Source organism: Taudactylus pleione, unplaced genomic scaffold (assembly GCF_031769625.1).
Source record: "Taudactylus pleione unplaced genomic scaffold, aTauple2 ptg000041l, whole genome shotgun sequence".
In the NCBI taxonomy this organism is placed as follows: domain Eukaryota; kingdom Metazoa; phylum Chordata; class Amphibia; order Anura; family Myobatrachidae; genus Taudactylus; species Taudactylus pleione.
This window is the reverse complement of record NW_028284443.1, coordinates 34,706,428-34,731,742: the sequence shown is the minus strand read 5'-3', so window position 1 is coordinate 34,731,742 and position 25,315 is coordinate 34,706,428. Positions and strand designations below refer to the sequence as shown.

Below are 25,315 nucleotides of genomic sequence, written 5' to 3'. Positions count from 1 at the left end.
TTGTCGTTGAGTAGTGTTATTATTCTGAGTTTTGTTTTTGGTAATACTGTAGTTTAATTATTGTTTATTATTTATTGCAACTCGATATTATAAATGATAAGAACTTGCTGATTAGATATAATCAAATCTTGGAACTCCTAAACGTCTAATAGTGAAACCACATCAGGTGAAAGAAATCTTGTGTTCAAAGAGACAAAGAAACTTTAATGTATATCTTTAACCTACATTTGGACCTCAGTACTATTATAATTATTATATTTTCTATATAAAGTGTTTTTAATATACATACTTTAAATCACTGAGAGCTAGGGATGAGCGGGTTCGGTTCTCAGAGAACCGAACCCACTCGAATTTCGAGGATCCGGGGCGATCCGAGCCAAACTCGGATCTCCCTGCCTGCCCCGGATCCCTCACCCGAGGTTTTGTCTTGAGCGGGCTTAACACTGATTGGCTGAGAGAGCCGTCTGTCACGGCTCTCAGCCAATCAGCGTTAAGCACATTTAATATGCACACAGGAAGCAAAAGAAAATGGCGCCCGCCATCCCCCGCTGCCTGCAACCGCCGGCACCCCCCGCTGCCGACACCACCGGCACCCCCACTGGCAGCATCCCCCGCTGCCGACATCACCGCTGCTGGCACCCCTGCACTGCTGCCCCACTTGCTGAGGACACCGTCAGTGACTCCCACACTGCCAACACTGCCGGCACTCCCATACTGAGGACACCTCCAGCACCCCTGCATTTCCGACACTGTCAGCACACATGCACTGAGGACACTGCGGGCACCCCCGCTCTGCCGACACCGCTGGCACCCTGCATTGAGAACACCCCTGCACTGCTGACACAGTCAACAAACCTGCACTGAGGACAATGCTGGCACCCCCGCTCTGCCACCACTGCCAGCACCCTGCATAGAGAACACCCTTGCACTGCCGACACAGTTAGCAAACCTGCACTAAAGACACCACTGCCATTGCCGACATCGCCGGTATCCTTCACTGAGGACACTGCCAGCACCGCAGTACTGACATTCCATGTCCTGAGGACACCATCAGCAACCGCCGCTCTGCTGACACAGTCAGCAAACCTGCACTAAAGACATCACTGGCACTGCCAACATCACCGGTACCCTTCACTGAGCACTGCCATTCCATGTACTGAGGACAACGTCAGCAACCCCGCTCTGCTGACACTGCTGTCACAGTAAGTGCACTATTGGTGTATCCAACCCACACTGTATAACACACTGTATCCATGTTGGAAATTGGAAGCTGAACTGCCACATGTTAGTGCCGCCCACTGTGTCACTTGGCTTAGTCAGCCAACTAGTTGGATGCAACCTTTTAACCTTAACTAGATTAAAAAAATAATATTGTGAGGTGGTCAAAATTGATTGGAAATGACTGGAAATAAATGTTATTGAGATTAATAATACTATAGGAACAAAAAACAGGCCTATTTTATGTGATTTTAGCTGTTTTTATGATATTTTAAGAAAAAATCCAGATCCAAAACCAAAAACGAAAAACAAAACACCAAGTAAAAAAATCCAAAACCAGATTCAGATCCAAAACCAGGGGAGATCCAGATCCAAAACCAAAATACGAGGGTCGGCACACATCTCTACTGAGAACCATCAGGAAAAAAAAGCACTATGTATAATTGCAGGGCCAGCTATGAGGGTCCATTTTACTATCTGGGCCCCCACTGGTGCAGAGGAAGGGTGTCCCAGGGGAAGAGCTTCTAATATAAATGCATAAAAGGTTGGGTGTTTGAGCTTTTGAAGACACATTGCTGAAAGTGGAAATGTGCTTTAAAGCATTATCTACTATTTATCTCACTCATATTTGTAAAGTACATTGCAAACCAACCTTTTATATTTGTTTGATGTAACGTACAGCAACCGTCAGCAGTATGTATCTGACAGTACAAGTGTAATGAAGATGGTCTTTCTCTTAAGGGGGCACTATGCACTTTGGTACATGCCCATTCTTACAACTAGACTATCTGCCTGATCTTAGCAGGTTTAAAACAGCGCCTGTCATTATTTACTATTTGCTCTTTTATTAGGATGTTACAAAAAACCCAAACGAAACAATATCAATATATATATATATATATATATATATAATATATATATATATATAATATATATATATATAATATATATATATATATTATATAGATATATATTATATATATATATATAAGAACCACAGCTGATCCGGCACTCCCATTTGGGGATATAGATATACCTGCTCAAGGTGCCTTCCTTACAGGGAACAATGCCCCCGATCTATATGGCACATAGAGGCGGCACTCAGAGACTTGCAAATGAAGTATGCAGAAGTGAAAAATTTAATCCATCAACGTTTCGGGACCTCCTGTCCCTTCCTCAGGATGTACAGTACAGAATGACAAACATACACGCAAACAATGGCTTTAAATAGCTTACCAATCCTCTAGACGCGTGGTCCCCGGCGTGCAGAGCGGGAGTCTCTGAGTGCCGCCTCTATGTGCCATATATATATATATATATACAGTGCATCCGGAAACTGTTCACAGCGCCTCACTTTTTCCACTTTTTGTTATGCTACAGCCTTATTCCAAAATGGAATAAATTCATTTTGTTCTCAAAATTCTACACACAATACACCATAATGACAATGTGTAAAAAGTTATTTGAGATTTTTGCAAATTTAGTAAAAAAAGAACACCAAGAAATCACATGTACATAAGTATTCACAGCCTTTGACATGAAGCTCAAAATTGAGCTCAGGTGCACCTGTTTCCACTAATCATCCTTGAGATGTTCCTACAGCTTAATTGGAGTCCACCTGTGGTAAATTCAGTTGTTTGGACATGATTTTGAAAGGCATACACCTGTCTATATAAGGTCCCACACTTGACAGTGCATGTCAGAGCACAAACCAAGCATGAAGTCCAAGGAATTGTCTGTAGACCTCTGAGACAGGATTGTCTTGAGGCACAAATCTGGGGAAGGGTACAGAAAAATATCTGCTGCTTTGAAGGTCCCAATGAGCACAGTGGCCTCAATCAGCCATAAATGGAAGAAGTTCGGAACCACCAGGACTCTTCCTAGAGTTGGCCGGCCGTCTAAACTGAGCGATCATGGGAGAAGGGTCCTAGTCAGGAAGATGACGAAGAACCCGATGATCACTCTGTCAGAGCTACAGCATTCCTCTGTGGAGAGAGGAAAACCTTCCAGAAGGACAACCATCTCCGCAGCAATCCACCAATCAGGCCTGTATGGTAGACTGGCCAGACGGATGCCACTCCTTAATAAAAAGCACATGGCAGCCCACCTGGAGTTTGGCAAAATGCACCTGAAGGACTCTCAGACCATGAGAAACAAAATTTTCTGGTCTGATGAGACAAAGATTGAACCTTTTTGGCATCAATGCCAGGCATTATGTTTGGAGGAAACCAGGCACCTCTCATCACCAGGCCAATACCATCCCTACAGTGAAGCATGGTGGTGGCAGCATCATGCTGTGGGGATGTTTTTCAGCGGCAGGAACTGGGAGACTAGTCAGGAGAGAGGGAAAGATGAATGCAGCAATGTACAGAGACATCCTGGATGATAACCTTCTCCAGATCGCTCTTGACCTCAGACTGGGGCGACAGTTCATCTTTCAGCAGGACAACGACCCTAATCACACAACCAAGATATCAAAGGAGTGGCTTCAGGACAACTCTGTGAATGTCCTTGAGTGGCTCAGACTTGAATCCGATTGAACATCTCTGGAGAGATCTGAAAATGGCTGTGCACCGATGCTTCCCATCCAACCTGATGGAGCTTGAGAGGTGCGGTGCTGCAAAGAGGAATGGGCGAAACTGCCCAAAGATAGGTGTGCCAAGCTTTGTGGCATCATATTCAAGAAGACTTGAGGCTGTGATTGCTGCCAAAGGTGCATCAACAAAGTATTGAGCAAAGGCTGTGAATACTTATGTACATGTGATTTTTAGGTTTTTTTTTTTATTAAAGTTGCAAAAATCTCAAAAAAACCTTTACACATTGTCATTATGGGGTATTGTGTGTAGAATTTTGAGGACAAAAAATAATTTATTCCAATTTGGAATAAGGCTGTAACATAACAAAATGTGGAAAAAGTGAAGCGCTGTGAATACTTTCCTGATGCATTGTATATTTTTGCTTCATCTATTTCATTGTTTTTAATCTGTTCCCTCGCAAATTATCTTTTTAGGGATGCAGGATCTTCTTCAGGCTTCCCCAGCATACTGTCACATGTTTATCAATATTTGGCCCCACTAGATTCATTCTGTTTATATATCTTTCCAAATGGTATCTGAACTTTGTATGTAATCTTTGTATGTGAACACCATGTAAACTTTGATAATAGTCTATTATTTGCAAATGTGTGTGTATATATATATATATATAGATATATATATATATATATATATTGTATACATATATATATATATATATATAAATATATTAGAAAATTAATATTGCGCTTACACCTTATATTGCGCTTCCACCGGTTTAGCTGCACCAATTAGGTGGACCTCTGCTAGTAGAGGACCTATAATTAGAAATGGAAATGAGGGGGTATCTTTGGTGCGCTGCAACTTTGAATATTAATTAAATTGAAGAAATTTCCACCACTTGGGGTGATTTATTGTAATATTAGCTGTTGGTCAAACACAACCTTCTAGTTACTCGTCAAATCACCATTTGTTTATGTTTCAGATATTATTCATACAATAAAAGCCCTATGGCAGCCCATGATTCTTATACCTGAATATTTTACTCTTGGTATATCAATAGAGGTAAATATATATAAAACAATTTACAATACAAATGAATACATAAATAGCATAAAACAACTTTTTGTAAACCTGCCCCAGTACAGAAGGATAGATGTAATCTGCCACCTACGCCCTTATGGGTGTGAGCTCTTAGGTGTATTCAAATGTATTCAAATTTCTAAAGAGGACAAGCAGAGAAGGTGGCCATAGCAACCAATCAGCTTCTAGCTATCATTTATGAATTACAATTTATAAAATGATATACAGAAGCTGATTGGTGCTATGGATAACTAATCTGTTATCTGTCCTCTTTATAAGGCTTGATACATCTCCTCAAGAGGGTGAGTACAGTGGGAGAAAGCACTTAAGGGACAGCACATGTTCACAACATAGAGAGACTGTAGGAGAAGGGCCACATATGAATTAAACATATGTGGCCCTTACCAGTTTTCTATGTGGTATACTTAAAATAGAAAACTGCACACTTAACAGAGAGAGTGGACAACCTTACAGAAACTAGCAGAGTGAACTGATGCTAGTCCCATAGTCTTTCATTGCCAGAGAGTAAGCTGCCAAAGTTCTTGTAAAAGCTGCCAGAGGAACAGGAGGAGTTACACTCCTGCCAGAGGAACAGAGAAAGTCCAGGCCTGGAGCAGAGGGAGACCAGAGCTAGAACAGAGTAGCATAAAGAGAACAGGCCCGAAATAGGTGGAGTTCAGGCTAGGAACAGAGGGAGTCCAGACCTAGAAAAGAGGAACAGAGTGAGACCAGGCTTGGAACAGAGGAACAGAGGGAGTCCAAGCCTGGAACAGAGGGACACAACAATTGTTTAACTTGTCTGCATAATTATCCTTTCTCATTTCCGTTGTTCCACGTTCTACTAAAACTACAGCTAAATATCTATACAGAGAGGACGATCACTGGAGAATCATGCAGGCCTTTGATATGTGTCTAAACAGCCCCCCTGGTTTTCCTAACTGGTCAGTGTTTGCTGAAAACAAGAAAAGAACTACCAAATACCACCACCAAAAGCCTATCACCAATATTGCAACCTTGCTGAGTCAGATGTGCATGTCAGCGGGGTCACTTACAGAGAGTCAAGTACTGAGAGCCAGACATTTGTCATCTGTGTCATCAACAAGTGGACCATGCTAGGATCTACAGCATAGGGAGAGAGCATAAATCAGTTGGCACTTAGGGCCTGATTCAGACCCGCTCGTGAGCGCTGAGCGCTTGCAAGCATGTCGATGTTGGCCAAGTGCGCATGCGCACGATGGAGCCGGCTCCATCATGCGCGAGACCCAAATAACGACGGCCAAGCCGTCGCTATGGGTCTCGCACCAAAGGGGGCAAGCTGTCAATGGTGATTGACAGCACGCCCCTTTTGGTGAGCGTGCCAGGGGCGTGGCTGCCCAGACGGAAGCGTTCCCATGGGAACCCCTACCGTCTGGGGCCGGCCCCACTGTCATCACTAGTGATGTCAGTGGGAGTGCTTTTGGCTCTGATAGAGCCAAAAGCACTCCGGGGCTTGCGGCAACGAGACCCTACCGCAGGGTCTCATCGCAAGCCCAATGGATGCGATGGTCTTGACCATCGCGACCATCATTTTGGCCGCTCGCTATAGCTGTGGGTGGTCGCCCACAGCTATGCGAGCGGCCAGGAGGCCGCTCTTAAATTCAGAGGGACGGCCCTGATTCAGAGCGAGCGCTCTGTCAGAGCGTCCGGCTCTGAATCAGGGCCTTAGTTTGAGAACTTCAAATTCAGTGACATTACCCTAACTGTGAGGTTTGCCACCCTCCTCCTCCCAGGAGCATTGAGGCACCTGGCAACATACATTAGGAACTACACTTCAAAAGAGTTCTAATTAAGTAATTTGTAAGTCTGGAGCCTGCATCTTTAAATCACAGTAGGACACCGGGCTGATTCTGAGGTTGTAGCAAAATAAAAAACTTTGTATCTGTAACAAACCATGTTGCAATACAAGGGGTGCAGATACATTTATTTATTTATTTATTTGAATGCAGGATCAATTCTGACTGCTTTTGCATGTAACTGTATTTGTGCACTGTAATTTGTTGGAAGTGTGTGTACAGGTGGTGTTTTTAACAGAGTTAAAAGTATACAGCAGCGGATTGCAAGATGCCCCAAGAACCAGTCCAGTGTAGCTTAACCAGGCAGTGTGGTTTATTATGCAAGTGTTAGTACAGCCGTACTCACTGTTACACTGGTAGAGGAGGAGCATGAAGCAGAGTGTGTAATGAAGCAGGATTTAGGCAGATCACCAGCCGGTGACTGCTCCAACAGCTGCAGCGCTACTGCATACCTGAGACAGTGGTCAATGCAGGTAAAAGGTTATTGGTCTCCAGAACTGAAGTTGGGTGTCCGTCTCCCACCATGTTACTCATACACAGTAAGCAAGATGATGGCTATCTTGGTAAGGGAATGTAGCATCGTCCCTGGAGGAGCCATATTGGGGGCTGTGAAGTAGCACTCTCCACTTCTAACATAATTTAGATTAGAGTTTGGACAATCTCTCTACACATTTTAGATCTGTCCCACTTGCAGTGCAACATGGTTTTACCCAGGTACAAAGTTACTTGCTCTTTTTTTCCTTTGCTGCCAACTCAGAATCAGCTGCACCATGTCTGTGTTAGGAGGGAAGCTTTACACACCTGGATAACAGCACATATTGTACTCTAATGCGACCACACTCGCCGGTCCGCGGACATCAATAACAGGTGATCTGTCGGCGTTTTGGGATATTCTACATGTTAAAATTCCCCAATTCGCCAATTCTAACCATTTTCAGGCTGGGATCGGGGAATCAAGATTTTTTAACATGTTGAATACTCGCAATCCCCCAGCCCCAACGTTGGTAGAATTGGACATTGCGGCAATCCGGCGCAGATGTATGGGGCCATTAGTGCTTAGTGTTTTGCTTTTAAGAGAGAGGGTGCCAAAGTCTTCTGTGCACATAAAAGTAGACATAACTTCAGAAATGTGTGCATGCCTTTTTAAAAAAAAAAAAATTCATACAACATTTTTTCTAGCCCCACGCCGGAAGTCTAAATCCCAAATGCTGGTTACCTGACTGTCTAATCCCGGCAAGGTACAAATGCTTGTCATTAGACCTACGCCGGGAGCCCGACACCCGGCTTACCGATCGAAGGTAAGCTGGGCAAGAACAGCTGCGCGGGGGGGGAGGGTTAGGTTAGGGGCTCCCGGGAGGTTAGGGTTAGGCTAGGGAAAGGGGGGGTTAGGGTTAGGCAACCCCAGGGGGAGGTTAGGGTTAGGCACCCCCGGGAGACTTTGGGTTTGGCTGCGGGGAAGGGGTGGTTAGGTTTAGGCACTTAGAGGGGAGTTAGGGTTAGGCACTTGGGGGGGAGGTTAAGGTTAGGCACCCCTAAAGGAGGGTTAGGGGGTAAAAATAGGTTAGTTTATACTTACCTTTCTAGCTTCGAGATCTTCACCCCTGCCGGGCTTCCGCTGTCGGGAAGCCATACTGATCCCCCTCACGCTTGGACAGCTCAAATCAATAAATATTCTTGGAGGTTGAGAAACAGATGTAGAGATTCTAAAAGAATGAGCTGTGGAATAGTTATAAATCTTTGTAACTGTGAAGTAGTTAATAATTGATTTAAATTAATCTACTTCCACTGCCTACTGTATGCTAAATAAGAAATAATCAGTGTCTTAAGTGGAGATCTGCTGATTGGTTCATTCTCTAGATTCTCTAAAGCACACCCAATGAAGAGAGCATTATTATTATTATTATTATTATTATTATTACTACTATAATTATTGTTGTTATTGTATTATTGTTGTTATTACATTTTATTCTTAAAGCACTGACCCCCAATAAGTATAAGTTGAGGCGGTGGATGCATAACTACTCTACTAGATTAATCCAGCATTGCTTCGGTACGGGGACAACTGATCCAAAAATCAGCTATCCCCGCAATCTCTAACACTGCTACCGAAGTAACAGTGATACCCACCACTGCTGTCCCTGCCCAGTGCGCATGTGTGATCTGAATTCACCTATGCGCATGACCACAGGGAACACAGGGCCAGAGAGGGCAGAGAGATCTGATGATGTAGGTTCTCGCAGGCAAATATTAGGTTGAACATTAGGTGGCCCCATTGGGCGTTCTGACATCCATTTTTTCATTGACATGCTTCACTAAAATTGTCAATGCTTGGCTCCCTTTTGTCATACATTAATGTTTCATACACTTAAATCCCCCTACACACAGAACAATGTGCTCAATGATGCAATATCGTGAGCAATTCTCCCCGGCAGTTCCTCGGCACTCCAGGACGCAATCGGTATAAAATCCCAGCAGTCGGGATGCCTGCTGTCAATATACCGACAGCGGTATCCCGATGCTCAGGATCCGGGTAAGTATGGTATCCCTCCCGCCTTGTCCCCCTAACCCTCTGTTCCTGCATCCTAATCCTCCCCGTTGGTGCCTAAACCTATACCTCTCCCTTTGGTGCCCAGGGGCGTAGAGAGCCACGCGGGGCCCCGGTAAAGAGGGGGCATGGCCTAATTGCAGCAGGCGTGGCCATGCCCCCTTGAAAAAAAAGTAGAGTTTTGCAGCGCCGCGCGTCGGGAGGGGGCGCTGTGAGCCCCTCAGCCCGGCGCAAAGCCAGTGGGGGGCGCGATCAGTGTGATCGCTCCCCCCTTCAGGCATAGGAGATTGCTGTGGCAGCTGCTTAGCAGCCGCAAGCAATCTACCACTGCAGCCCAGCACATGCTGTGTGCTGGGCTGCTGCAGAGAGAGGGAGGGAGGGAGGGAGGAAGTGAGGGGGGGGCGGCGCCAGACCCGGGCCCCCGCCGGGCCCCTCTGGAAGCCCGCGCCCAGGTAAACTGTACCCGCCCCCCCCCTCTCGGCGCCTAAACCTAACCCTCCTCCCTTAGTGCCCCCTTACAGCCCAACCCTAACCCCTCTCCCCAGTGGTGCCTAACCCTAACCCACCACGGTGGGGTATCTAACCCTAACCTCCCCCTCCCCTAGCCTAACCCTAACCCCCCTGTGATGCCTGAACCTAACCCCCCCACCCACCGTGGCTAAGACTTAACCAGCCACGCTATACTTACGATCGGCATACCAGCTGTCGGGATTCCGGACTCTGCATCTACACTACTGTCGCTATACCGGTGCCGGTCTTCTGGCCGGGTAGTAGCATTCTTGCATCTGGATTTTGTCAGCCGAGATGCCGGCTGTAGGTATCAAAACTGCATCCCCTCCAGGACACGATGTGCAGCAAAAGCTGCACGATGTGATACAAGATATATCATATACGATCTAATGATTTGCATATCATTAGATCGTGCATGATAGTAGACAGATGCTTGATCGGATCAACAAGATCCGTGATGCAAGCATCTGTCACAGATACACACACAGATCAGTGCGACCCATGCTACAAGCATTTTTGTAAAATAAAATCAATAAGACACAGATGCAGGGATGGATCAGTGAGGTCCCTCATGCATCTGTGTTAAAAAAATTGAAATAAGTGTAGAAATAAAAATAAATAAAAAACGGTGTGCCCCCCGCGCCCCCCCCCCCCCCCAAAAGCACAACCAGCCAGGGCTTTTCAAAGCCAGTCCTGGTTGTGCTAAATGCAGAGGACAAACAACGTAGGGGTCCCCTGTATGTAGCACAACCAGCACCCAGCTCTGAGCCGGTCCTGATTTTGGAAGTACAGGGGACAAAAAGCGTAGAGTCACCTGCATTATCCATAACCAGCACAGAACTTTTTCTAGTGGGGTTGTAATGCCACAGCCAGGAGAAGTCATTTACCGGGTCCCCCGGCCATAGCATTACCCCTGACTGCTAGACAACTCAGGCCGAGGATCCCTGGTGAGTTGAGAACCCCCCAATAAAGGAGTCCCCCCTCTCCAGGGCACTCCAGGCCTAGGCTGATGGCCCGGGGGTATACCCAGCACCCTGGGAGTGGTGGGTGCCAGGTTGATTTGTGTATAGTGTGGTACATTTGAAAGAGTTACAAATATTGTTTTTTGCAGTATAACTACTAATCCCAGCAAGCCTCCCCCGCATGCTGGTACTTGGAGAACCACAAGTACCAGCATGCGGGGCTTTACGGGCCCGCTGGTACATGTAGTTCCACTGCAAAATAAATATTAAAATAAACACACACACTGTGAAAGTATAATTGTATTAAAACATACATGCAACCCACACACATTCACACTCACTATCTCACATTCTCACCTAGTATCCCTGTAGCTATTCACATCCACTTCTCCAAGTAGATAATCCACTTGTACCTGTAAAAAAAAATTCCATACTCACCTCTTCCTATGCATGGATCACATCCTTTTCTTTCCATGTAGGCATCCACGGGCACGGCAGAACAAAAAACAAAAAAAACACGAAGCAGCAGACATTAGTACCGTCCTCTAAGGATGGTACTACCCGAATGACCGCTCAGCGGCGGGATTTCACTATAGAAATCCCGGTGCTGGGTGCTCATTGGCTAAGAGAGGCGAGCCTTCCGCCTCTCAGCCAATGAGCGGTTCCCTCCATTGACCTCAATGGTGAGAACCGCAAAAGTAACCTTAAGTTACCTTAACAGTTCTCACCATTGAAGTCAATGGTGGGAACCACTAATTAGCTAAGAGTGTCTCTGCACACCGGCCGGGAGCTGGGACATGAGCCAGAAAGCAACATGGCATCCGCACTAAGAGAAGGGTTCTGCCCCAGGACCAGTACATCGAGGAAGATGAGGTAGATGAGGAGGGGGATTCTGATGACATAGAGGATGAGGAGTCTGGGCAGGATGTGTACCCCATAGTCCAGGGAAAAGGGAGTCTTGCCGAGCACCTAGTGTGATTAAATACTTACATTTCTGATTTAGAATTTTTCAAAATATCTCAAACTTTGCGTCATATCAAATATCTGATGGTATATTTGGATTATATGCAAAAAATTACATGGAGATTGATATATATCATGTCGGATGCAAAATTGTCGTTGAGTAGTGTTATTATTCTGAGTTTTGTTTTTGGTAATACTGTAGTTTAATTATTGTTTATTATTTATTGCAACTCGATATTATAAATGATAAGAACTTGCTGATTAGATATAATCAAATCTTGGAACTCCTAAACGTCTAATAGTGAAACCACATCAGGTGAAAGAAATCTTGTGTTCAAAGAGACAAAGAAACTTTAATGTATATCTTTAACCTACATTTGGACCTCAGTACTATTATAATTATTATATTTTCTATATAAAGTGTTTTTAATATACATACTTTAAATCACTGAGAGCTAGGGATGAGCGGGTTCGGTTCTCAGAGAACCGAACCCACTCGAATTTCGAGGATCCGGGGCGATCCGAGCCAAACTCGGATCTCCCTGCCTGCCCCGGATCCCTCACCCGAGGTTTTGTCTTGAGCGGGCTTAACACTGATTGGCTGAGAGAGCCGTCTGTCACGGCTCTCAGCCAATCAGCGTTAAGCACATTTAATATGCACACAGGAAGCAAAAGAAAATGGCGCCCGCCATCCCCCGCTGCCTGCAACCGCCGGCACCCCCCGCTGCCGACACCACCGGCACCCCCACTGGCAGCATCCCCCGCTGCCGACATCACCGCTGCTGGCACCCCTGCACTGCTGCCCCACTTGCTGAGGACACCGTCAGTGACTCCCACACTGCCAACACTGCCGGCACTCCCATACTGAGGACACCTCCAGCACCCCTGCATTTCCGACACTGTCAGCACACATGCACTGAGGACACTGCGGGCACCCCCGCTCTGCCGACACCGCTGGCACCCTGCATTGAGAACACCCCTGCACTGCTGACACAGTCAACAAACCTGCACTGAGGACAATGCTGGCACCCCCGCTCTGCCACCACTGCCAGCACCCTGCATAGAGAACACCCTTGCACTGCCGACACAGTTAGCAAACCTGCACTAAAGACACCACTGCCATTGCCGACATCGCCGGTATCCTTCACTGAGGACACTGCCAGCACCGCAGTACTGACATTCCATGTCCTGAGGACACCATCAGCAACCGCCGCTCTGCTGACACAGTCAGCAAACCTGCACTAAAGACATCACTGGCACTGCCAACATCACCGGTACCCTTCACTGAGCACTGCCATTCCATGTACTGAGGACAACGTCAGCAACCCCGCTCTGCTGACACTGCTGTCACAGTAAGTGCACTATTGGTGTATCCAACCCACACTGTATAACACACTGTATCCATGTTGGAAATTGGAAGCTGAACTGCCACATGTTAGTGCCGCCCACTGTGTCACTTGGCTTAGTCAGCCAACTAGTTGGATGCAACCTTTTAACCTTAACTAGATTAAAAAAATAATATTGTGAGGTGGTCAAAATTGATTGGAAATGACTGGAAATAAATGTTATTGAGATTAATAATACTATAGGAACAAAAAACAGGCCTATTTTATGTGATTTTAGCTGTTTTTATGATATTTTAAGAAAAAATCCAGATCCAAAACCAAAAACGAAAAACAAAACACCAAGTAAAAAAATCCAAAACCAGATTCAGATCCAAAACCAGGGGAGATCCAGATCCAAAACCAAAATACGAGGGTCGGCACACATCTCTACTGAGAACCATCAGGAAAAAAAAGCACTATGTATAATTGCAGGGCCAGCTATGAGGGTCCATTTTACTATCTGGGCCCCCACTGGTGCAGAGGAAGGGTGTCCCAGGGGAAGAGCTTCTAATATAAATGCATAAAAGGTTGGGTGTTTGAGCTTTTGAAGACACATTGCTGAAAGTGGAAATGTGCTTTAAAGCATTATCTACTATTTATCTCACTCATATTTGTAAAGTACATTGCAAACCAACCTTTTATATTTGTTTGATGTAACGTACAGCAACCGTCAGCAGTATGTATCTGACAGTACAAGTGTAATGAAGATGGTCTTTCTCTTAAGGGGGCACTATGCACTTTGGTACATGCCCATTCTTACAACTAGACTATCTGCCTGATCTTAGCAGGTTTAAAACAGCGCCTGTCATTATTTACTATTTGCTCTTTTATTAGGATGTTACAAAAAACCCAAACGAAACAATATCAATATATATATATATATATATATATATATAATATATATATATATATATATAATATATATATATATAATATATATATATATATTATATAGATATATATTATATATATATATATAAAGAACCACAGCTGATCCGGCACTCCCATTTGGGGATATAGATATACCTGCTCAAGGTGCCTTCCTTACAGGGAACAATGCCCCCGATCTATATGGCACATAGAGGCGGCACTCAGAGACTTGCAAATGAAGTATGCAGAAGTGAAAAATTTAATCCATCAACGTTTCGGGACCTCCTGTCCCTTCCTCAGGATGTACAGTACAGAATGACAAACATACACGCAAACAATGGCTTTAAATAGCTTACCAATCCTCTAGACGCGTGGTCCCCGGCGTGCAGAGCGGGAGTCTCTGAGTGCCGCCTCTATGTGCCATATATATATATATATATACAGTGCATCCGGAAACTGTTCACAGCGCCTCACTTTTTCCACTTTTTGTTATGCTACAGCCTTATTCCAAAATGGAATAAATTCATTTTGTTCTCAAAATTCTACACACAATACACCATAATGACAATGTGTAAAAAGTTATTTGAGATTTTTGCAAATTTAGTAAAAAAAGAACACCAAGAAATCACATGTACATAAGTATTCACAGCCTTTGACATGAAGCTCAAAATTGAGCTCAGGTGCACCTGTTTCCACTAATCATCCTTGAGATGTTCCTACAGCTTAATTGGAGTCCACCTGTGGTAAATTCAGTTGTTTGGACATGATTTTGAAAGGCATACACCTGTCTATATAAGGTCCCACACTTGACAGTGCATGTCAGAGCACAAACCAAGCATGAAGTCCAAGGAATTGTCTGTAGACCTCTGAGACAGGATTGTCTTGAGGCACAAATCTGGGGAAGGGTACAGAAAAATATCTGCTGCTTTGAAGGTCCCAATGAGCACAGTGGCCTCAATCAGCCATAAATGGAAGAAGTTCGGAACCACCAGGACTCTTCCTAGAGTTGGCCGGCCGTCTAAACTGAGCGATCATGGGAGAAGGGTCCTAGTCAGGAAGATGACGAAGAACCCGATGATCACTCTGTCAGAGCTACAGCATTCCTCTGTGGAGAGAGGAAAACCTTCCAGAAGGACAACCATCTCCGCAGCAATCCACCAATCAGGCCTGTATGGTAGACTGGCCAGACGGATGCCACTCCTTAATAAAAAGCACATGGCAGCCCACCTGGAGTTTGGCAAAATGCACCTGAAGGACTCTCAGACCATGAGAAACAAAATTTTCTGGTCTGATGAGACAAAGATTGAACCTTTTTGGCATCAATGCCAGGCATTATGTTTGGAGGAAACCAGGCACCTCTCATCACCAGGCCAATACCATCCCTACAGTGAAGCATGGTGGTGGCAGCATCATGCTGTGGGGATGTTTTTCAGCGGCAGGAACTGGGAGACTAGTCAGGAGAGAGGGAAAGATGAATGCAGCAATGTACAGAGACATCCTGGATGATAACCTTCTCCAGATCGCTCTTGACCTCAGACTGGGGCGACAGTTCATCTTTCAGCAGGACAACGACCCTAATCACACAACCAAGATATCAAAGGAGTGGCTTCAGGACAACTCTGTGAATGTCCTTGAGTGGCTCAGACTTGAATCCGATTGAACATCTCTGGAGAGATCTGAAAATGGCTGTGCACCGATGCTTCCCATCCAACCTGATGGAGCTTGAGAGGTGCGGTGCTGCAAAGAGGAATGGGCGAAACTGCCCAAAGATAGGTGTGCCAAGCTTTGTGGCATCATATTCAAGAAGACTTGAGGCTGTGATTGCTGCCAAAGGTGCATCAACAAAGTATTGAGCAAAGGCTGTGAATACTTATGTACATGTGATTTTTAGGTTTTTTTTTTTATTAAAGTTGCAAAAATCTCAAAAAAACCTTTACACATTGTCATTATGGGGTATTGTGTGTAGAATTTTGAGGACAAAAAATAATTTATTCCAATTTGGAATAAGGCTGTAACATAACAAAATGTGGAAAAAGTGAAGCGCTGTGAATACTTTCCTGATGCATTGTATATTTTTGCTTCATCTATTTCATTGTTTTTAATCTGTTCCCTCGCAAATTATCTTTTTAGGGATGCAGGATCTTCTTCAGGCTTCCCCAGCATACTGTCACATGTTTATCAATATTTGGCCCCACTAGATTCATTCTGTTTATATATCTTTCCAAATGGTATCTGAACTTTGTATGTAATCTTTGTATGTGAACACCATGTAAACTTTGATAATAGTCTATTATTTGCAAATGTGTGTGTATGTATACATATATATATATATATATATAAATATATTAGAAAATTAATATTGCGCTTACACCTTATATTGCGCTTCCACCGGTTTAGCTGCACCAATTAGGTGGACCTCTGCTAGTAGAGGACCTATAATTAGAAATGGAAATGAGGGGGTATCTTTGGTGCGCTGCAACTTTGAATATTAATTAAATTGAAGAAATTTCCACCACTTGGGGTGATTTATTGTAATATTAGCTGTTGGTCAAACACAACCTTCTAGTTACTCGTCAAATCACCATTTGTTTATGTTTCAGATATTATTCATACAATAAAAGCCCTATGGCAGCCCATGATTCTTATACCTGAATATTTTACTCTTGGTATATCAATAGAGGTAAATATATATAAAACAATTTACAATACAAATGAATACATAAATAGCATAAAACAACTTTTTGTAAACCTGCCCCAGTACAGAAGGATAGATGTAATCTGCCACCTACGCCCTTATGGGTGTGAGCTCTTAGGTGGACCTCTCATGTGGTAGGTGCAGGTTTTTCAAAATGATGACCCCACACGTTTGGTCCACATATGGGACTTCATCAGTGGTAAATACAAAAATGGAACTAGTCTGAATAAACACTCAGTGATATGGAGCTGGTTACAACACTCAGTGGTAGAAGATTATTTTCCATCCCTTAATAGGGAGAAATTCCTAGAAAGGCTCTTAGAAGCCAAGTAGTTCTCATAACATTTTTACTGGAACAATTAGACGGATGTTTCTCAACTGATAAATGTAACTCTATTCAGTCCAATGAAGTGTGTGTCTCCCTCTGTTAGCAGTAAATGTATATACGAGGTATGTCTATAAAATGACGAGACTGTGATTCCACCTAGTAAACAAAGCAATCAGAACTGGTTCTAACTGCATACGTAGTAACCTTCAACTTGTCTGAACCTGCATGACAATCAGCATCACTCTATGACGTTCAGTTGATTGTGAGTCGCCATTTAATTTGGTTGTGTTTTCTGTAGTGCCGTAAAATGCTAAAAATGCTAAGTTTAAAAGTTGAACAACGTGTCAGTTTGAAATTTTTAGTAAATTTTTTTCTATATCAAGGGTGTAATTTTGCAAGAATGAGCTCCAGAAGGCACAACAGTTACCCAGCTTTATTATAAGGAAGTTTTGAAAAAGCTGAAAGAGTCAGAAAGAAACGGGCGCAACTGTGGAAAAATGGTTTCATTCTTCACCAGGACAATGCGCCTGCTCAGTACTTTCTGTGAAGCAGTGTTTGAGCGACAATCACATTACTACACTAGAACATCCTCCATATTCGCCCGATTTAGCACCTTGCCACTTTTATCTTTTCCCAAAAGTTAAATCCGTGCATAAAGGGAAACATTTTGGGCCAAATGTAATAGGGTGAGAGTTTAGAAAAGTGAGCGTTTCTGACACTTTTTAAACTTTACCAATGTAATAGAGTCCAAAACAAAGTAACAGAGCTAACTTGCATGTTTTTTTAGACTTAAAAAACTCTCATGATTTAAAATCTCATTCAGATGTTTTCCCATTTTGAAGATAAAACTCAACCAATGTGAGAGTTTACTGCTAAACTCTCACATTTTCTAAACTCTCACCCTATTACATTTGGCCCTTTGAATCAGTTGATGCTGTAAAGAAGAAACGGCAGATATGTTGAAAGAACTAACAGAAATTGATTTGCTCCATGCCTTCCACCAGTGGGGAACAAGACTACAGCGATGTATTAGTGCAAATGGGGAGTATATTGAAGGGGACAAACATTACATTTGTAATACCAATAAATAAAGATGAGTTATTTAATCAGTCTCGTTATTTAATAGACATACCTCATATATTATTATTATAAAATTTTATTTATAGGGCGCCACAAGTGGTCCGCAGCGCCGTACATACAGTAAAGGGTACACAGAACATTACAATACAGTAACCAAAATATAAACAGAACACAAGTAACAATTAGCAACACAATTCTACATACACAGTACAGCTCTGAAGGTGAAAGCTGTCATAGAAGTGCTAGAGAAGAAGGCTGTGAGACAGTGGGGAGGAGGACCCTGCTCCTAGGAGCTTACAATCTATATACTTTTGTACTAGGTGGTTTTTGATTTGTTGAACGTGAGTTATGAACTTATGTGGGATGTGAATTGAATTATTCCCAATAAATTAGTAATATATATTTATTCATAAGGTCCTTTCATAACTACTGTAACTATACAATCATATTTTCAATAATTTTTATAACAATAATGATTGTAATTACAATTCTTTGTAATCTGTTAATTAGTATATATATAGTTTTATGATTTATATATATATTTTTAAATTATATTTTCTAAAATAATGACTATGGGGTCTATTTACTAAGCAGTGTCAGGAGACAAGAGTGAAAAGTGATCAGGTGCCAGCCAATCAGCTCCTAACTGCCATCTCACAGGCTGTGTTTGAAAAATGACAGCTGGGAGCTGATTGGCTGGCTCCTTATCACATTTCACTCTGTCTCCTAAAACTGCTTAGTAAATAGACCCCTATATAATGTCTTATATTATTCATAAAGGACAAAAATAAGAAGAACATTCTCTGTAGTCACTCTGTGTCCCTGTTCACTAAGAAGAAGGACCATAAAAGTGTGCTCTCTATGACTGTCTATGCTGAGTGCTTAACTCAACTTTTAAGTATAGCGTCATACTGTACAATGCTCAGGAGAAGGCCACCTTCCTTTACATGACACAGCTCCCATGCCTCACCACACCAGTAAGGAGAAAGTCAGCCAGGGAGAGACTATATAATGAAACTGCAATCTTTGATACTGTATGTTTAGTTAATAAAGCATTGAATTTCACATTGTAAATATACTAAATGTAAGGATATTGACGACAAGTAATTGACCTCCCATATACTGTTTGCATAGATATTACTGCATAGTGGAAGTATAATTGTTTAATTTCACCTTGTCCAAAGTGATATGGGACTAGCCTCCATGCTTTGCATGACTGTAGCTCTGTCTTAAGCAGATGAAATGCCAATGAAATGAAATGCCTCGTACTGCTTTTGACCATATATTACTCTGTTCGGTTCAGGTTAAATGGTTTACTAACGATGTGTACCCAGCCGATGTCTCGTGCGGCGGGTACCACCTCAGAATACAAATTTAAATAAATAACATTTGTTTTTCTAGTTTTTACAAATGTATTTATTTATATTTTTATACAGAATCTGCAGCTGTAAAGCTTGGTACAACTATACGATATATCAAAGCAATCTTTGTATTTGTGACCAATCTGCATGATCATTGTACACCCAATCCGTCATTTCCACTGGTGCTTCATTGCATCATCCCATTGAATGTTCTGCATGTCCAATTGGATGATCGTACATGGTGTTGTTACATAAAGCAAGTAACCAAATATATTGTGTTGTCATACGACGGATGGTGTAGTTTATGAACGGCAATGCAATTTATCGTTACATCTCATTGCCTTGTTGCTGAGTCACGCTGTAGTTCAGGTGTATACCCAGCGTAAGCACAAGTCTGAGCATCCTCTGCTTGTAGATGTGTGATCCAGAAGAGCTGTGTCACACATGCATATAAGAAACCTAGACTTTCTTCTTACCACTGCCAGCCAGTACTGCTGGGGAGCTGAGAAAAGTTTAGCTGCCTGAGCAAACTTTTTTCTATTTTGATAAATTGCCCCGAATAACAAATTCTATTAGCCATTCTGATAAATAGGGCACTTTTAATGTGTTAGGCTTAGTATGTTTTAGAATTGCTATTGAACATTCAACATTAATATTTGTTCAGGTAGCAATATGGCATTTTGTGCATGAACAGAACACAAAGCACATGTGCTACCAATACCCTACACTTTTTCATCAGCCTGTAAAAATAAGTAATCAAATATATGGCAATAGCTGTAAAAATATGAAAGCAATACATTTTACGTTATTCATTGCATGTTAACTGATGTCAAAAACATAGTGTGACATGTCCTATATAACTGAATGTCTATTTTTACTTTTTGCAGGCACCTGTCATTGTGGAAGATGTAAATGTGAGAACTCAGAAAATAATGGACTGATTTATGGAAAATATTGTGAATGTGATGACAGGGAATGTATTGATGATGAAACTGGAGAGATATGTGGAGGTATGAACTGTGGTGCTAATAGATATCATTCCAATCACGTTTATTTGTCCTCTTTTTCCTATTGGATAATACTTGAGTTTTAGGCGCTATATGGTAATCATGAATACTAATGCAGAGAATATAGTTATAGGAATAGCAGATAATATAAGGCACATAGTCACCAGCTAGGGAGATATTAGAAGAGAAGAAAAATGTACCTAGTTAATGGAAAGAAGACTTATAAATTGGCACACAATTTAAACAATTATACTTATGTAAAAGATCCCATTACATATGATAGCATGTGTTAATGCAGTGTAGACTGAGGCATAGGACTGTATTGGATCACCTTGCATTCTGGGGGCATAACCATGACATAGTGGGCGTGACCAACCCCCCACCCCACTTACATATGCAGACTGTGTGTGAGTCGGCAATGTGCACATGGTACAACTACAATGACTTTACGTACATGTAGGGAGATGGGGCACTGAAAGCAGAGACACCAAAAGTGAACCATCATTCTTATAGACCACAGGTTCTCAAACTCCGTCCTCAGGACCCCAAACAGTGCATGTTTGCCATGTCTCCTCACAGAATCACAAGTGTTAGCTCCACCTGTGGATCTTTTAAAATGTGTCAGTGACTAATGAATGCACCTGTGCACCTGCTGGGTGACCTGCAAAACATGAACTGTTTGGGGTCCCGAGGACCGAGTTTGAAAACCACTGTTATAGACCCTAAATGTTATCCTTCTGTTTTAATGGCCTTAAATGAATATAGCATATAAAGCAGATTCTTGGCTAACGGTTGTCATAGGTCACAATGAAGACTGTTATCTTGCTGATATTCCAAAGTAAAAAAAAATATTGATTTCTATATGCGGGACATGTTCTCCTAAATCATGGAACATCCTAGGCAGCTTCCTCTTCTTTTTATCTAAGCTCTTTTTGGGGAGGATCTGAGCAATACTGTAGGCTTAATCTATAATGGTGTGCAAATGGTGTTCCTCAATCTCTTAAAATCTCTATTGCTATGATTATGTCCTTTTGTGACCATCTTACCATCCCCAAACCCTTCATCCCTCCTCCTTGCATTTATCATGATCTAGTCACCCTGCACCACTAACTACCCCTCCCACTCAGTCAGGAAGCTTTTCTTCTAGCCGTATGACATATACAGTCAGGTCCATAAATACTGGGACATTGACAGAATTTTCATATTTTGGCCACTATTTACCACCACAATGGCTTTGAAATGAAACAAACAAGATGTGCTTTAACTGCAGACTTTCAGATTTAATTTAAGGGTAATTACATCCAAATCAGATGAACGGTGTAGGAATTACAACGGTTTCTATATGTGCGTCCCACTTTTTAAGGGTCCAAAAGTAATGGGACAAACTAAACAATCCTAAATCTAACTTTCACTTTTTAATACTTTGTTGCAAATCCTTTGCAGGCAATTACAGCCTGAAGTCTGGAATGCATAGACATCACCAGATGCTGGGTTTCATCCCTGGTGATGCTCTGCCAGGCCTCTACTACAAATGTCTTCAGTTCCTGCTTGTTCTTGGGGCATTTTCCCTTCAGTTTTGTCTTCATCAAGTGAAATGCATGCTCAATCGGATTCAGGTCAGGGGATTGACTTGGCCATTGCATAACATTCCACTTTTTAGCCTTAAAAAACTCTTTGGTTGCTTTTGCAGTATGCTTCGGGTCATTGTCCATCTGCACTGTGAAGCGCCGTCCAATGAGTTCTGAAGCATTTGACCGAATATGAGCATATAATATTGCCCGAAACACTTCAGAATTCATTCTGCTGCTTTTGTCAGCAGTCACATCATCAATAAATACAAGGGTACCAGTTCCATTGGCAGCCATACATGCCCACGCCATGACACTACCACCACCATGCTTCACTGATGAGGTGGTATGTTTTGGATCATGAGCAGTTCTCTTCCCATCACTCTGGTACAAGTTGATCTTTGTCTCCTCTGTCCATAGGATGTTGTTCCAGAACTGTAATGGCTTTTTTAGATGTTGTGTGGCACACTCTAATCTGGTCTTCCTGTTTTTGTGGCTCACCAATGGTTTGCATCTTGTGGTGAACCCTCTATATTCACTCTTGTGAAGTCTTCTCTTGATTGTTGACTTTGACACATATACACCTACCACCTGGAGAGTGTTCTTGATTTGGCCAACTATTGTGAAGGGGTTTTTCTTCACCAGGGAAATAATTCTTTTATCATCCACCACAGTTGTTTTCCGTGGTCTTCCGGGTCTTTTGGTGTTGCTGAGCTCTCCGGTGCGTTCTTTCTTTTTAAGAATGTTCCAAACAGTTGATTTGGCCACACCTAATGTTTTTGCTATCTCTCTGATGGGTTTGTTTTGATTTTTCAGCCTAAGGATGGCTTGCTTCACTGATAGTGACAGCTCTTTAGATCTCATATTGAGAGTCGACATCAACTGATTCCAAATGCAAATGTCACACACAGAATCAACTCGACCTTTTACCTGCTTAATTGATAATGAAATAACGAGGGAATAGCCCACACCTGTCCATGAAATAGCTTTTGAGTTGATAGTCCCATTACTTTTGGCCCCTTAAAAAGTGGGAGGCACATATTGAAACTGTTGTAATTCCTACACCGTTCACCTGATTTGGATGTAATTACCCTCAAATTAAATCTGAAAGTCTGCAGTTAAAGCACATCTTGTTTGTTTCATTTCAAAGCCATTGTGGTGGTGAATAGAAGCCAAAATATGAAAATTCTGTCAATGTCCCAATATTTATGGACCTGACTGTAAGTATATATAGGCAAACTTGTTGGTGTGTAAGCATAGTTACGTAATTACCATGTGTGAAAAGAAGCACTGGAAAACTTGTTGATACTGTACTGTTTGTTTGTCCCAGGTTTCTGTCTCCTATGTTTAAAACTCCAGGGACATGTAGTATGTTATTGGAAATATGTCCTTCCACATTGTTACTATTAAGCAGGAGTGTTGGAATATGTATATAGTTAGTGGTGGTATGGCAGATTGAGTGTACACTCTAGCTGATGCCCTGAGACAACGTACAGCCTAGTACTAATTTAGTGGAGTGGTTTCTTTATTTGCAATGTGAGTGTACAGCTGTACTCACAGTTATACATACATAGCACTTGTTGCATGGATCGGAGCTTGAGCAGAGTGTACAGGTCACCAGCTGATGACTGTATCTGGGTAGCGGTGCAGGATGGAAGCGGTACCAGGCTCTCTAATGGTGGTAGCAGCTCTCTGGCGGTACGGAATGGTGGTAGTTGCAGGTCTCTCTGTAGCTAAGTGGGACTTCATCTAACGCTGTGGCGCTTTAACACAGTAACAAGATGGTATCGCATATGCACACTAATAGGGTCTGCGGCCATCTTGGTTATGGATTTGAAGCCCCCCTGTAGGAACTTAAGTATGGAGTATATACAGTAGTCTGACTGGAGACAAATGGAGGAGAGTGGGTGGGTCTTAATTCCTTTAATCCAGTTGTGGTCTTCTGGGCGGGATGTAATCAGGAAGTTGGCAGTCGAAATGCCAACCACTGGCTTCCCGACAGTGAAAGTCCGGCATGGGACTAAGATAGGCGTCTAAATACCGACGCCTATCATTAGCCCCACACCGAAATCCCAACGCCCGGCATACCGAACATAGGTAAGCCGGGCGCCAGGAGCTCGTAGTCCTGGGGGGGTTTAGGTTTAGGGACTCCCTGGAGGACTTAGGGTTAGGCACCCCCCCAGGAGGGTTTGTGTTAGGCTAGGCGACGGGGGGGGTTAGGGTCAGGCACCACTGGGGGGGACAGGGTTAGGCACCCCCCTGGGAGGGTTAGGTTTAGGGTGCGGGGAGGGGAAGTTAGTTTTATGCATCCCTTGGGGGAGGTTAGGGTTAGGCAGTAGGGGGTGGTTAGGGTTAGACAACCCTCGGGAGGGTTAGGGTTAGGCTAGGGGAAGGGGGGGTTAGGGTCAGGCACCACCGGGGATGGAGGGTAGGGTCAGCCACTCACCCGGGAGGTTTAGGTTTAGGGTACGGGGAGGAGAGGTTAGGTTTAGGCACGCCTGTGGGGAGGTTAGGCACTAGGGGGGAGGTTAGGGTTAGGCACCCCTAAGGGAGGTCTTGGGGGGAAGAGAGGGGAGGGTTAGGGTACTTACTTACCTTAGTCGGGATCTTCATATCTTCATCTGCCGGCCTTCCGTCATTGGGATTTCATCCGCCGGGCTTAGGTCTGACGGTAACACATACCAATTCCCTTCTGGGCACCTAGTCAGGTAACAGGCTGATTAACAGACTAAGGGGTAGATGTACTAAGCCTTGGAGTACTAACTAATCAGCATCTAACTATAATCCTACAGACAGTATTTGAAAATTTAGTTAGGAGCTGATGGGTTGGTACTTTATCTCTTTCTGCTTTATCTGTCTCCAAGGCTTAGTACATCTCCCCCTACAGCTGTTGTGCAAACACATAAAAGGATGTAACATCTCTCTAACTAATTGTCACGGGTAAACGAGAAAAAGAAAGCCTGAGAGAGACTGCTGACCTGTTATCTGGAGAACTGCTTCTAGTAATTGTTTTATGCAGGTGAAATTATTACCAGTTATTTATATAGCGTACACATATTCCGCAGCGCTGTACAGAGAATATTTGGCCATTAACATCAGTCCCTGCCCCAGTGGAGCTTACAATCTATATTCCCTAACACACGCTCACACACATATACACACTAGGGGTAATTATGCTGGGAGCCAATTAACCTACCAGTATATTTTTGGAGTGTGGGAGGAAACCGGAGTACCCGGAGGAAACCCACGCAAGCACAGGGAGAATATACAAACTCCACACAGTTAGGGCCGTGGTGGGAATTGAACCCACGACCTCAGTGCTGTGAGGCAGTAATGCTAACCATTACACCGTTTGTGCTGCCCAATGTATCAAT

The 25,315-nt window shown here is 43.2% G+C and overlaps 1 protein-coding gene across 1 annotated transcript in view; it reads left to right on the top strand.

Moving 5' to 3' along the window:
* The window catches only part of ITGBL1 (integrin subunit beta like 1), a 407,377-nt gene that overhangs the window by 149,838 nt on the left and 232,224 nt on the right, over positions 1–25,315 (top strand). The window contains exon 4 of the mRNA XM_088456594.1: positions 20,254–20,376. Within this exon, the coding sequence (XP_088312720.1) occupies positions 20,254–20,376 (123 nt within the window). The remainder of the gene's footprint in view (positions 1–20,253; positions 20,377–25,315) is intronic.